Raw genomic sequence first — 15663 nt, 5'->3', positions numbered from 1 at the left:
CCCAGCAGGACAATGCGCCATGCCACACAGCTAGGTCAATCAATGTGTGGATGAAGGACCACCACATCAAATCCCTGTCATGGCCAGCCCAATCTCCAGACCTGAACCCCATTGAAAACCTATGGAATGTAATCAAGAGGAAGATGGATAGTCATAAGTCAAACAAAGAACTGCTTAAATTTTTGTACTAGGAGTGGCATAAAGGTCACCAAAAAGCAGTGTGAAAGACGGGTGGAAAGCATGCCAAGATTCATGAAAGCTGTGATTAAAAATCATGGATATTCCACAAAATATTGATTTCTGAACTCTTCCTAAGTTAAAACATTAGTATTGTTGTTTCTAAATGATTATAACCCTGTTTTCTTAGCATTATTTGAGGTCTGCAAGCAAAGCTTTTTTTGCTCTTTTGACCATTTATCATTTTCTGAAAATAAATACAAAATTTAGTGGTTGGAAATTCAAAGACATGTTGTCAGTAGTTTATAGAATAAAAGAGCAGTTTACATTTTACTCAAAAATATACCTATAAGGAGAAAAATCAGAGAAACTGAAAATTTTGCAGTGGTCTCTTAATTTTTGCCAGAGCTGTATGTCTGGTGCCAAATCAATGCAGCTCATCATCCCAAGAACACCATCCCCACAGTGAAACATAGCAGTGGCAGCATCATGCTGTGGGGATGTTTTTCAGCAAAAGAGACAGGGAAAAATGGTCTGAGTGGAGGGGGAAGATGGATGGTGCGAGATACTGGGATATTCTTGAGCAAAGAAGTGGTTTCAGTCGGTCAGTGATTTGAGACGGAGCTTCACTTTCAAACAAGACAATTACCCAAAGCTTACTGTTAAAGCAACACTCGAGTGGTTTAAGGGGAAGCATGTAAATGTTTTGGAGTGGCCTAGTCAAAGCCCAGACCTTAATCCAATTGAGAATCTGTAGTCAGACTTGAAGATAGACAGTTTCCTCAGGTGAAAAGCAATATTGAAGGGGAGGGAACAGTTTAGACTTGAGGAATGGGCAAAAATCTCAGTGGAAAGCTCATAGAGACTTATCCAAAGCTACTTTCAACTTCAATTGCCACAAAAGGACTTTAGGGGGTGAATAGTTATGCACACTGTAGTTTTCAGTTATTTTGTTCTATTTGTTGTTTGCTTCACAATAAAAAAGAAAACGAAATGTTCACACACAGTTGTAGGCATCTTCTTTACATGAACTGATGCAAGTACTCAAAAAAAAATAAAAAAAATTCAAGGTTATGGGGTAGCAAAACATGAAACTGCATTGGGGTGAATACTTTCACAAGCCACTGTATAGCATATCATAAACAATGTCGTAAGATTCACAGATGGGACCACCCATTTATTTTCAAGATTATTTTCTATTATAAACAAGGTTTAGGGCTCATTCAGACATCAGTGAACCAAGTGTACGTGTAATACACGTGATTTTCACAGACGTACCCATTAAAGTCTATGGTGAACTATTTACATGTCCGTAGGATATTTTGTGATCAGTTAATGAAATTAAAAAAAAAATTCACTGATTGTAAAACTGACACACCAAGCAAATACTTATGAAAAATCTGATTGAGGGAACACAAACAATTAGTAGTTTACATAGAAGAGGGGACTCCATTGCCGAGACCAAAATGAGCCTTTCGTTGACAGGATGGAGAGTGTTAGTGTTGGTTTCTCCCTTCACCATGACTCTTGGACCAATTTCCCACATCGTTGCAAATTATGAAGTAAATTTTGAGAGGGAGTTTTGTATAGTATCTTGTTGCCCAATATCCAAGCGAATAGGACCAACTATGGCTGGGACCACTCTCTCCAACATCAGTTGGACTGGATTATCTTTCTCAATGGTCGATATACCCTCAGTTATAAATGCCCTAAAAACTTTTCAGTTCCAGCTTATCAAATGCAAAATATGATATTTGGACCCGCTGTTTTTTTTTGCTAAGAAAATAAATTTTATTAACTTTTGTATAAATATTTATACAATAAATAAGCAGCTTATGTTTTCTTAAAAAAAAGAAAGATATTGCACATAGATGACAGATAAACATGCATTTTAGTAGTTTTATATTGTGGTTCTTATAAATACTACCTGTCACTTGCCAGAAATATGGAATTTTTTCTTCTAGTGTAATTTCTGCTGTTCTCCTGAAAATGGCGTGATTTTTCTTTTGGTCTTCTAAGATTCCTGAGATATGGATATCTTTTCCCTGCATACAAGAAAGATCTATATCTTTGTACCGTGTTAGCCAGTAGATAGAAGAATATTCAGAATTGAGAGTCCTCAGTGGTTGATACCTTTTAATGACTAACTGAAAAGACGGTAACAAATTGCAAGCTTTCTAGACTACGCAGGTCTCTTCATCAGGCATTGACTTCAGATTTTGCATTAGTCAATGCCTGATGAAGAGACCTGAGTAGTCTCAAAAGCTTGCAATTTGTTACCATCTTTTCAGTTAGCCATTAAAAGGTATCAACCACTGAGGACTCTCAATTCTGAATATTTTTCCCTGCATATAAATCTATCTTTGGCATCCATCTGGGTGCTGTCCTCAACTCTTCGCTGTTGGCGTCTTCAGAAGGACCTAAACTTCCTTGGCTAAAAAAATCCCTAGATTTATATAAAGGAAATATGGGACCATATCAAAAACAGAGAGGCATAAGATCAGAGAACTAAAAAAATTCATAATTATGGCAAGTGACATATCCTCCTTAAGAAGTTGACCCTCTGTACTGTTAGCCAGTTGGTCTTTGAGGTTTCATGGCTGTAGTTGTAGGTAGAGTGGGACAAATATTTATACCGCTGCCATGTACGTGTAGCTACATGCTCAGGCCAAGGTAGAGTTCAGTGTTTTCTGGACATCCATTCCTTGCATCAAGTATCATCCAAAAACCCTTTAGCCAAGTCTCTTCATTGTAAAGAAACAGGTCAAGTTTTCTCCTATCTCCGGAATGGATACAGCTCCCTAGTAAGGTTTGTGATATAGCACGGCATCTCTTTACAACCTCCATTCTTCCCGTTACTTTCGAAATTGTAGGCTACCCTATAAGCCAAGCGGGTTAGTAGTTGAGTCAGTTCAAGATCCTTTTCACTCCCATTTAGCAAGTCATATAATGCCTTTAGGAAGAAAGAGCCCAAGGGATTATTGAAAGCTGCATATCCTGAAAAGTAGAGGGATAAAACAATGATTAAAAGAGACATCAATGTTCAGTGCTACCAACTGTAACCTAATAGGAATTAGAATTTTCCTTTCCTACCAAAATTCGGCCTTAGACTATGGACCTCTGCAACTTCTAGGATGGCCGTACCATATTCCAGATACTAATGATTATATTATCCTCAGCATTAAGTGGCCAACTTACAGCTTTAAGAAGTACGATCATACTTTTACTGTACCTTCACTGCTTGCAAACATGACCACAGTATCTCTGGGAAGGAAGTCAATGTGAGAGAAGGCACTTATGTGCACCGGAGCGCTGTCAGTCTGAAGCTCTGTGCCTTCATCTAGTTTGCCTCCTCTGCATGCCTGTAACCAAAAAGAATAGGCATCATACCATATATATCAAATATAGAGAAATCCCACCGACAAGTCCATCCCCGTGGGCCAATTATTACCTGTATGAAGAATAACTTTGGTATTCCTGCCAGCGCTGGGCTATTGTGTGGTGAGATCAGGTCATAGAGGTCCCTCAGCAGAACAGGCTCCCCATAAAAGTCATATATGATGCCCTCTTCACCATGGCTGGAGAGGATGCTGATAAAGCAATCACCTTGTGGCTTCTTACTCTCTGCAGAAGAGATCAGGATTACTGGTACCGATGAAACATCTAAACCTCACCTGTTCCGCCACTGCAGTTCTCCACTGTCTCCTCCGCTGGCTCACTTGCTTCCTTCAGATCCAGTCTTCTCTTCCACAGTTATCTTCACTCTTTAGCACAGATGAGATCTTATGCAAAGTCCCTCGAGGCCTCATCTGCGCCTGGGGTGCTGGAGTGAAGGCAGAAGAGAAGACCAGAGTGAGGAAGCAGCCATCAGGGAATCGGGAGGGAAGCTACAATGCAAGTACAAGCAATTAGGTTTTTTTGTTGTTTTTTTTTTTTTTTTAAATGCCATAGTGTCCCTAACCGTAATCAAGCAAATCCGATCATTTTGTGAAATTCGAAGCAAACTCCATTTGGTCATCTCTACTCATAAATCACAAATACAAAAATCTCAGCCAAGAAATGCAAAACCCACACTGGCGCATTAGCGCACACAGTCCCCATTTAAATGAATCCATAATTGGTCTAATTATTAATAAAAATAAAACTGAACTGTTCTATTTTCCTTTCATTACCGGCACCTTTTCTAAGAAAAACTATTCTTCCCTCCCCCTGGATGGAAATTCTAAAAATCTCCATACTTGCCAACTTTTCATGGCAAGAATCTGGGGGAGGAAGCCAGTCGGGCTTTTGCTATGTCCCTTTTCTGAAGTCACACCCCTCCATACCCATGTCCTAAATCTCCAAGCCTTGTTCTCCTCCACATGGAAAGAAGAAGTCTCACAGAAAAGTTGATTTAAAGGAGTTTTTAGAATGGCTCGGACCAGCCAGGTAAATTTGTAGACTTTTCAGGGAGCCCAGTAGGCCTCCCATTATTTCTGGAAGTTCTGAGGTAGTCAACAAGTTTGCCTAAAAATCTAACTATTGCAGCTGAGAAACACTTCGTATTCCTCCTCTTGAAGAGGTCCTCTTCCTCCTTTATCCTAATTTACTTCCTTTTTACCCCTCTCCCCTCTTGTGGCTTATTTCTGATCTTATCCTGTACTGGATTTCTCTAAAGAACCCAACAACCCATTAGGCAATGACAATACCTAATTTGCTCTGTGAATGCTAGAACACAGATTAGAGACCATCACTGCTGTCAAAATTATGAAGAGGAGGATGAATGAACTCATGGAGATCAACATCCGACACTGCGGAGACACCATCACGTGTTTCTCAACGCAGTGATTCTAGAGCAATGCCCCCATCCCTTATGGGAAATATGTAAAACATGCAAAACAGAAGCCGCGGAGACACCATCACATGTTTCTCAACGCAAGCAATGACCAGCCAGGTCTTTGCCCGGGAAGGACTTCATTGGAGACTGCCCTTCCCGTGGTTGTTGCTTCCCGGGAAAGACCTGGCTGGTCATTGCTTGCGTTGAGAAACACGTGATGGTGTCTCCGCGGCTTCTGTTTTGCATGCTGTCAAAATTAGACCTGTCAGTTTAGAGGAAAAGTCATTTTAAATTGTATTTTTTGCTTATATAGCGCCCCCTCTGTTGGCGTAGAGTAATTTTGTGAGAGCTCTCTAAACCGTCTCCATTACCTTTCTGGTAGATTTCTCTGATCTCGTTGCCACTGATGTCTGTATAAAGAGATACAGCAAATCCAAGACTGGAAAGTACTCTGTGAAGGCGTTTTATGTCATGCTTGACACTTTTCCGGGGCGGTAATATGGTACCACTGTCCCCTGATCGTGGGTGAAACTCTGTAATGCCGATAATAACAGCGCGGGGCTTGGAAGCATTCGACATGATGAATCACTAAGAAAAACACAAGTGAGAAAAAAAGTCAGTATTAAGATTAAATAGAAAAAAAATAAAAATAATCTCACACGACGAATGAGCGTTTTGATTGTTCTTTGGGGAATTGCCGGCCTGTTTAGATAGGCTTATAATTTGGAAACAAGTATTCCTGCAAACACTTCTTCCCAAATTTTGGCCTGTCCTTTGGATTATCGCCTAGGTGTCAAAGTCATGTGTGTTATCAGCAAAAAAATGTTCCTGCTCTGGCTGTGATAGCCGTCATCTAGGAACAGAATGTAAATCTGAAGGACTAGGATAAAACAGTAGGATAAGATAAAAGGGCATATATACTATTGAAAAGGAGCCAGAATCATGGTTTAAATAAATCCAAGCATTTTAGACATTTCTTGCTTCTTCTTTGACAAGGGGGCATGGCTTAGCAGGATATATGCAGGGGCATATAAAATTAGCCAAATTACAGTACTCCAAAGCTTGGCACAAAAAAAAAGTGGTCAACCTTGAGATGGTGTGAAGGTAGACTAAACAGTGTAAAGGCCCTTTTACATTTAGCGATGCACCAGCGATCCTACCCGGTCAGGATCGCTGGTGCATCGCTAAATGATCGCTAGTGAGCTTCAAAGAGTGCCCAAATTTAATATTAAGCACATACCACTGTAATAAATGTTGCTGTTCTAGTCTAGTCGGAGCTCATTGTAGGTCAGTTTTAGGAAACTTACCCAACCGTATGGTCACACATATAATCGTTCAAACTATTACTAGACATTTATTTTGGAGCTCCATCAATTTGCTAAAGTTGAGATGAGGTTTACAAAGCATCTCCTTTTCTCTGGATGACCCAATATGTTTATAATGATCTAAAAAAAACATTTTTATGGGCAGCTGTAATACTCCCTTTCACTTGAGGAGGTGCTAAAAGAAAATTTAAAGACTTGCTGCCGGGTTCCTACCCATGACTTGTCAGAAGTCTGACCCATGAGGTCTGCTAACGTGGATCCTATGGCAATGTTGGATATTGGTGGGACCTCAGTGTCCATTTTCAGTATGTGTTGTCACCACTATTGAAATAATTGGAAGTTATAGGAACCTAGAGAATCCATATCACAAATAAAGTATTAATGGTTGACTTTTTTGCCTCTATTAACATTTCATCAGTTACGGCAAAAGCTCTGTTACACGGAGCTGCTGAGCAAGACTCGGGTAAAACGTAGTCCCGAAATAGCCCAGAGCGGTGCTGGCCTGTCACTGATCAGAACATCTCTGGAGGATGTGCAAGAAAAATGTGGATTTCTGTAAATGACACTTTCCGGTCTCAGCCAGTAATGGAAACGGATATTAAACAGAATTTCATTCAACATAATGCAACTTGTCACTGAAATATTGTCTTGACAAGCAACATCGCTCTTGGATCTGATGAAGAATGACAGCAGCAACTGAACTATTCTGTGGCGCCCAGGGCCTGTTGTGTCCTCCGGAGAAAAATACACCATAATACAAAGAACATTTGTAATACATGCGCATTATAAGAATACCGACACTTAACACCCCCCCATCCAATAATAAAAAGTAGTAATTGCAAAACCATAAATTGAAAAATTAAATTCAGCACTTTTTTTGCATTATTTTGTAAAGCCAGTATGATCATTGTTACTTTTCCCAAGGCCTATGGCACCTTCCTTGCCTAGACAATACAGTATGTATTGCCAATTTTGAAGCAGGTTTCCTGGAGAGTGTGGGTTAAGTCTAAGGTGGTCTTTTCCCCCCCATTATTATTGGAGAAAACAATCCCTAAGGCCTGTTTCACACTTCCGTTTTTGTGTCCGCCAAACGGATCCGTTTCCGTTTTTTTGACGGAAACTGATGCAAACGGATCCGTTTTTTAAAAAACGGATCCGTTTTTTTGACGGATCCGCGGTAACCGTAATGGAAGTCTATGGGACAAAAAAAACGGATCCTGCAAAAAATGGCGGATCCGTTTTTTTACGGAAAACAACGGATTTTGACGGATTTGAAAAAACGGAAGTGTGAAACAGGCCTTAGGTAGCATAATGCTAGCGAAGGATGTGTGTGGGGAGGGATATTGCCAGAGTCATAGAAGGATCGGTGAAATGAGCGTCGAAATTAGTACTTGGGAACTCAAAACAAGGTCCAGCACAGGAGCACAATTTATTATAGGGTGACTCCAATGCTCTTTGAAAACAGTTCACGTATATGGGTAAAGCCATGTTCACACGGTCAGTATTTTACCTCAGTATCTGTAAGCCAAAACCAGGAGTGGGTGATAAATCCAGAAGTGGAGACTGGTTTCTATTATACTTTTCCTCTGATTGTTCCGCTCCCGGTTTTGGCTTACTAATACTGAGGTAAAATACTGACCGAACACTCGAAATGGCTTAAAGGTTTTGCTCTTGCGACAAGTCGGCCCAGATATAGAATTTCTCCGTAATCTGGTCAAGTTTTAGGCCAGGCTGAGGCAAGCATATTTTACATATGTGTGTATTGGTTTTTTGTCACCCACAAACTGTGAAAAGGGGCAGCATATGTTAGTCTTATCAGATCAGACTCACCCCTTAAACCATCTGTATTTCATCTATTTTTTTTCCTGGATCCAGCGCAACTATTAGCATAATTTTTTTTTTTTTACTAGACCAAATACTTTCTAACAGTTGATGCTGCATCATTTAGAAGCCGAGTTTCTAAATCCATTACGGCACCTTTGCCACCGGCTTTCTCTTTTTTTTTTTTTTAATTCTGTATATAAACTGGCGACCTCCAAAACGAAAGTCCGATCACTTCTTTTAGCCGTTTCACAGCTTTCGAAACTTGAAGCTGTTATAAGAAGTTACAAAAGACAGAACATGTGCACAAGTCTAAGGGTATGTGCACACGCTGCGGATTCTGCTGCGGTTCCGCAGCGGTTTTGGCCGCTGCGGGTCCGCAGCAGTTTTTGCTGCGGTGTACAGTACCATGATTCCCTATGGGAATCAAAAACCGCAGTGCAGACGGTGTGGATTTTTCAGCGCGGTTTTCCTGCGGTTTTGAAACCGCAGAAAGAATTGATATGTCAATTCTTTCTGCGGATTCCGCTGCGGTTTGCCATCTCCTCCATTGTGGAGATGAAAAACCGCAGGGCAATCCGCAGATAAAAATCGCAGGACTTTTGACCTGCAGATTTACCTGCGGATTTTACAATATCCGCGCGGCCAAATCCGCAACCCAATCCGCAGCGTGTGCACGTAGCCTTAGGCTGAGTGCAGACGGTCTTTTTAGCCCTGCGGATTTTTCCGCGCAGAATGGAAGAAATCCGCAGGTCAAATGACCTGCATTTTTCCTGCGGATTTCTTCCATTTTTCCTGTGGTTTTTCATGCGGTTTTCCATCGCGGTTTTCCCCCTGCGGATTTGGACACAGGGGAGGTGGAAAACCGCACAAAAGTAGTAACATGCTGCGTATTTTGCACCGCAGGAAAACCGCGCTGAAAAATCCGCAGCGTCTGCACAGCGTTTTTTTTTTTTTTCATTGATTTTAAGGCTACTGTACATCACAATGCGGATATGCAACGTTTCTGTGAGGTAAAATCCACTGCGGATCCGCTGCAAATCTGCATCGTGTGCACACAGCCTTAGACATTGCTGTGAATTTTTCGACTAAGCTTTTTTTTTAACCCCAGGCAGAATAGGCATCATGTGCATGTACCCCAACCAAAATTTTGAGCAAAATCAGCCCTTGAACCTCAGTCGTAAAATAACTTGTAGTGATGTTACTAATAAAACTTTCCATAGATCAGAAATTGGCACAACACCCAGCACGCCCTGCATACACATTACATAATTAGCACATGAATATTTTTTTCCGAGCAGTAATCTCCTGTCATACTTGCATTATGAACACGAATAGCACGGCCACCTACACTTTATTCCAATAAAACACAATAGAGGATCCATAAAAGTAATAATACGGTCAGCTCCTCGCCCCTTTCATCTATCAAGTGGCTGATGGAATCAAGCTACAAAAAAATGCTATAGAGAACATTGATGCATAAAACAACCTAACACACCATAATTATGGAAGAAATACATTCCCAGGGAAGACTTCTAAAAATGGTTACCTGCAGCCTGCACTCCTTCAATACTGTGGCTTCTGTACAGCCGGCTATGACTTATGTATGTAAGGAGTGTCAGGCTGGGCGGGTTATAAAGCCAGGTGTCACTCTTCCTGTCAGCAAAGTAAAAGCTCGGAGCTGTTATCTGCCCTAATTATATCTTTTATGGGTTGATAGCCATTACCCTGTGATTCCTCGTGATTTTCTAGCAGAAATAATATATTTATGGGTTCAATTACTTGTACCTCGAAAACTCCCTAAACTGCAGACTCACCTGTCCTTTCAGGTTAACGCTGGAGTAAAGTTGCAAATACAGGGTGTGGGTGAAAGGATATTTTCTGCAAGCAGAGGCAAAACAGCAGTATGGTCGCAGGGTGTGAATACACGTCATAGAAGTCTTCCACTACTCATTAGGCCTCATTCAGACATCAGTTTTATACGTACGTATTCTATTCAGATTTTAATGCCCGCAGTCTACTATGCCTGAGTGTCCGTCTTCAGCAGGTGTACATGCCCGAAAACGATGCATGGCAGAGAGCATGTTCACTCTGTCGATACCATTATAGTCTATGCCCCAGTTGACGCATAAGTCCGAATCCTGTTTTCCAGGATTTTAAAACATGCATTTTAAAGTGTCACTGCAGAGTTGAACGTGGACCGCACGGATGTTTATTTTCTGTGGGAGGGCCGGAGGTAATTAAGCATATGAGAAAATGTGAGAAAATGACTGATGAACAACTGATGATAAAAACTTACACACTGACCAAATGATGATGAAAATCTGTACTTTTTGCATGTGAGAAAAATCACGGATGTCTCAATGAAGCCTTAGTCTAAGGCTGGGGTCACACTTGCGAGTGTGATGTGAGAAACTCACTCGAGTCTCTTGCATCAATACCCAGCACTGCCACCGGCACTCAGACAAGAGCGTTCAGCTGCATGTATTTCTATGCAGACACACACTCCGGTTCGAGTGCCGGCAGCAGCGCCGGGTGTTGATGCAAGAGACTCGCTCGAGTTTCTCGCATCACACTCACAAGTGTAACCTCGGCCTAAAATTGATTAAACTGAAAATTTTAACTAAAAGGATCAGCCACTCATTAAAAAATTTGAACAAATGATTTTGTTTTTTTTCGAAAAGTTTCTAATTCGTGAATGATCTCAGGATGATCAGTTCATCTTTAGCAATTATTACGGTAGCTAAAATTTGTATTTCTGGTAAAATTGTGTCATTTTGTACAATAATTTTAGAATATTATGGCAAAAAATGTCGCATTGTGTGAACATGGCCTTTAACCCCTTTCCTACAATGGACATACTATTCCGTCCATGTGACCTGGGACCTAAGTCCCATGGACGGAATAGTACGTCATGACCTTTAATGCGACATCGCGACTTAAGTCGCGGTGATCACATTAAAATGCCGACGCCATCTTACCTCAGGATAGATGGCCTCGGCATCCCGGGCAGTCTCCGCCCTGGCCCGCCCCTTTGTGAGCTGTGATTGGCTGTTCAATTCAGAACAGCCAATCACAGTGCTTCTCTTTGTTTCAGCCAATCAGATTGGCTGAAACAACAGGACCCTAGGCTAGGATTGAGTACCGATGTACTGGATCCTAGGACTGGTGCCTGGCAACGCCAGGCACCGGAGAAAAGCCCCCAGATTGGCGCGATCGCGCCACTGTGTCCTGCCGGTACCGGCCCGGATCGGTGCTGTAATAGCACCGATCCTAGGCCGGAGCCTAGGACAGGCCCAGCAGGAAGTGGTTGGCGCGATCGATTAGATCGGCGATCGCGCCAGCCACAGGGCACAGCTGCGGTCACGCTGTGATCGCTCTGTGCCCTGCTGATGACCTGGCCATGACCTGCCTAGGAATCGGAGCTGTGAGTTCCGATCCTAGGTAGTTACCATGGTCACCAGGCAGAGCAGGGAAGGGTGGGATCGATGTAATTATTCGATCCCACCAATGACAGGTCACAGCAGCGATGTGACCGCTCTGTGACCTGCCCCTGACCTGTCTGACCTGTCTGCAGGGGTCCTCACTCTAGCTGAGGATTCCTGCAGAGAGGTCAGATGCAGCAAGAGCTCCTGTGCTGGGTATTGTGGTGCCACAGCTTGTAGCATCACAATTCCTGCAGAAGAAAAAAGAAAGAAAACTACAACTGTAAGTGTTAATTGATCCCTGATCCCCTGCCCAATCTATCTTCACCCCCCCAATCTATCTTCTTCCCCCCTCCACCCCCCCTTTTGCGCCGCCTCCGTGCGCAGCCGCCGAGCGTTGATCGGTGACGCAATTCACCGATCAACACTTGTGCTCGCTTTTTTTTCCTTAGCCCCCTTTACGCCACTTCCGCACACATCCCGTTTTTCATTTTTTTCACCCCCCTTTGTGCCACCTAACTACAACCCTAACTGATCCCTGCCCAATCTCTCTTCATCCACCCCAATCCCCCATCCCCCTATTTTTACCCCCCTCCACCCCACTTTTGTGCCACCTCCGTGCGCAGCCGCCGAGCGTTGATTGGTGACGCAGTTCACCAATCAACACTCGGACTCGTTTTCCTTAGCCCCCTTTGCGCCACCTCCGCACACACATCCCGCAGCCGCAAAACTTTGATAAGTGACACACATCACTTATCAGAGCTTGTGCCTGCAGTTTTTCATTTTTTTCACCCCTTTTTGTGCCACCTAACTACAACCCTTACTGTTGATCCCTGCCCGATCTCTATTCATCCAACCCAATCCCCCCAGCCCCCTCTTTTTACCCCCCTTTGCGCCGTTTCCGTGTGCACATTTAGCAGCCGCTGAATTTTGATAAGTGACGCAATTCACTTATCAAAGTTCGTGCCGGCTGTTTTCCATTTTTCTTTTTCACCTCCCCCCTTTGAGCCACCCCTATGCACACATCCAGCAGCCACTAAATTTTGATAAGTGACGCCGTTCACTTATCATATCTAGGACCTGCTGTTTTAGACTTTTTCACAGGTATTTTGCTCCCCATTTCCTTTTAGCTTTTTCTTACAGAATAGTGTGCACCAATCACTAGCCCCCCCACCACATACACAGTTATAAATAAAGTACACCCAAGCACCATATTTACACAAAAAAATGTCCCGCCCATCACGTTTCTCCCAACGGCGCTATTCAATGGAGGAGGCATATGCTTTACTTGCCTCCGACACTGATAGCGAGGATGACGATCCGACTTTTCTTTATTTTTCGGATTCTTCATCCTCTTCCCCCTCCTCATCTTCCTCCGCGGGTCCTGCGGAACCGCCACGCAGACGCTCCATGACAGAAGATGAGGCAGCGCCCATCATGCCCGCAGCTGATTCAGCAGACCCTGTGTGGACCTCGCCCCCCGAAAATTACGAGCCACCGTTTCCTGATTTTGTGGCAGAATCAGCAATCAAGTTTGACACCACTGGCCTCACAGAAATTGACTTTTTCAAAGTCTTTTTCTCTAAGGATTTTGTTAACCTCATGGTGGAGCAAACTAATTTGTACGCTCGGCAATTTTTGGAGCAAACCCGCGTTCATCCTATACTAACTGGTCTCCTGTGGACGCAGTTGAAATGACGCAGTTTTGGGGCCTGGTCCTCCACATGGGTATCCTGAAGAAGCCTGAAATTCGGCAATATTGGAGTGTTGATATTTTATACAACACTCCAGTGTTCTGAATGGTCATGGTCCGGACGCGTTTTCAGGCCATCCACAAGTTTCTGCATTATAACGATAATGCACAGTGTCTCGCACGAGATGACCCCAACTTTGACCGTCTGTTCAAAGTTCGGCCGGTCATCGAACACTTCAACAAAAAGTTTACTGAAGTGTACGTGCCCCAAAGGAACATCTGCGTGGATAAGTCCTTGGTCCATTTCAAGGGAAGGCTCGGATTCCGTCAATACCTGCCCAGTAAGAGGGCCAGGTATGGAATCAAACTCTATAAGCTGTGTGAGAGTACCTCAGGGTACACCCACAAGTTTAGAGTGTACGAAGGAAAGGACACCAGGATTGAACCCCCTGAGTGTCCTCCTGACCTGGGAGTGAGTGGGAAAATTGTGTGGGATTTGGTGCACCCACTGCTGGATAAAGGTTATCACCTCTACACTGATAACTTTTATACCAGTGTCCCACTCTACAAATCCCTCTCTGCGCGAGGTACCGCAGCTTGTGGTACTGTCCGCAAAAATCAGAGAGGCCTCCCGAAGACGCTACTAGGGCAGATGCTCCAAAAAGGTGAGAGCAGGGCCCAATGTAGCGACCACCTGCTGGTGGTCAAGTACAAGGACAAGAAGGATGTCTTTCTCTTGACCAACATACACGGTGATGGCAGCGCCCTCAGCACTGTACGAGGTACCTCTGCACAGGTCAGCAAACCTGAATGTGTGCTGGGGTACAATAAAAACATGGGGGGCGTTGATTGCTCCGATCAACTCCTCCAACCGTACAATGCTTTGAGAAAGGCCAAGGTGTGGTACAGAAAGCTGGCTGTGCACATCGTCCAATTGGCAATGCTCAACGCATTCCTGCTGCCACAATGTGCACACCACACCGATACCTCGTACCTTAAGTTCCAGGAGGTAGTGGTTAAGGCCCTGATGTTTGGCACTCTGGAAGGAGCGGGCCCCAGAACTTCCGGAACTGAAGGTGCTCATATTGTACTAGGTCAGCATTTCCCGGGGGAGGTCCCGCAAACTGCAAAAAGAGGTAAATCACAAAAAAGGTGCCGAGTGTGTTACAAAAACGGAATACGCAAGGATACCATTTATCAATGCGACACCTGCCCCGGAAAACCTGGCCTGTGTATGAAGGATTGCTTCAAATTGTACCACACCTCAATGCACTACTAAATTACTTTACCGGAAACAATAGATTAGTTGGGGCACATCTAGATAAGTTCCTTGGGGGTCTAGTTTCCAAAACAATGTCATTTGTGCTTTTTTTTCACTGTTTAGGCACATCAGGGGCTCTGCAAATGGAAAATGACGCCCGTAGACCATTCCATCTAAGTCTGCATTCCAAAACGTCACTCCCTTCCGACCCCCAACGTGTGCCTAAACAGTTTTTTTCCCACATATGGGGACCAGCGTACTCAGGACAAATTGGACAACAACTTTTGGAGTCCAGTTTCTCCTCTTACCCTTGGGAAAATTAAAAATTGGGGACTAAACGATCATTTTTGTGGGCACAAAATAGGATTTTTTATTTTCATGCCTGGGCAGTATAAACTTTAGTGAAACACTTGGGGGTTCAAAGTTCTCACCACATATCTAGATAAGTTCCATAGGGGGTCTAGTTTCCAAAATGGGGTCACTTGTGGGGGGTTTCTACTGTTTAACCACATCAGGGGCTCTGCAAACGGAACATGACGCCCGCAGACCATTCCATCAAAGTCTGCATTCCAAAGCGTCACTTCTTCCCTTCTGAGCCCCGACGTGTGCCCAAACAGTAGTTTTCTCCCACATATGGGGTACCAGCGTACTCAGGACAAATTGGACAACAACTTTTGGGGTCCAATTTCTCCTGTTACGCTTGGGAAAATTAAAAATTGGGGACTAAACAATCATTTTTGAGGGCACAAAATAGGATTTTTTATTTTCACGCCTGGGCAGTATAACCTTTAGTGAAACACTTGGGGGTTCAAAGTTCTCACCACATATCTAGATAAGTTCCTTAGGGCGTCTAGTTTCCAAAATGGGGTCACTTGTGGGGGGTTTCCACTGTTTGGGCACATTGGGGGCTCGTCAAATGCAACATGGCGTCCAATCTCAATTCCAGCCAACTTTAGGTTGAAAAAGTCAAATGGCGCTGCTTCCCTTCCGAGCCCTGCCGTGCGCCCAAACAGTGGTCGCCCCCACATATAGGGTATCAGCCTACTCAGGAAATATTGGACAACAACTTTTGGGGTCCAATTTCTCCTGCTACCTTTGAGAGAATAAAAAATTGGGGACGAAACGATCATGTTTGTGGAAAAAAT

At 43.4% G+C, this 15663-nt stretch overlaps 1 protein-coding gene across 1 annotated transcript; it reads right to left on the bottom strand.

Annotated features, from left to right (window-relative positions):
- Window positions 1-2908: 2908 nt before the first annotated feature.
- On the bottom strand, window positions 2909-9818 carry LOC141100268 (caspase-7-like). Its single transcript, XM_073588610.1, has 5 exons — window positions 9689-9818; window positions 5365-5581; window positions 3629-3801; window positions 3410-3539; window positions 2909-3174 (listed from the first exon to the last, which is right to left on the bottom strand). The coding sequence occupies exons 2-5, from the start codon at window positions 5570-5572 to the stop codon at window positions 2954-2956; spliced, it is 732 nt and encodes a 243-aa protein (XP_073444711.1). The 5' UTR covers window positions 5573-5581; window positions 9689-9818; the 3' UTR covers window positions 2909-2953.
- Window positions 9819-15663: the final 5845 nt, after the last annotated feature.

Source organism: Dendrobates tinctorius, unplaced genomic scaffold (genome assembly GCF_039654945.1).
Source record: "Dendrobates tinctorius isolate UK_male_01 unplaced genomic scaffold, ASM3965494v1 ptg000104l, whole genome shotgun sequence".
Taxonomy (NCBI): domain Eukaryota; kingdom Metazoa; phylum Chordata; class Amphibia; order Anura; family Dendrobatidae; genus Dendrobates; species Dendrobates tinctorius.
This window is presented reverse-complemented; position numbering and strand designations above follow the sequence as displayed.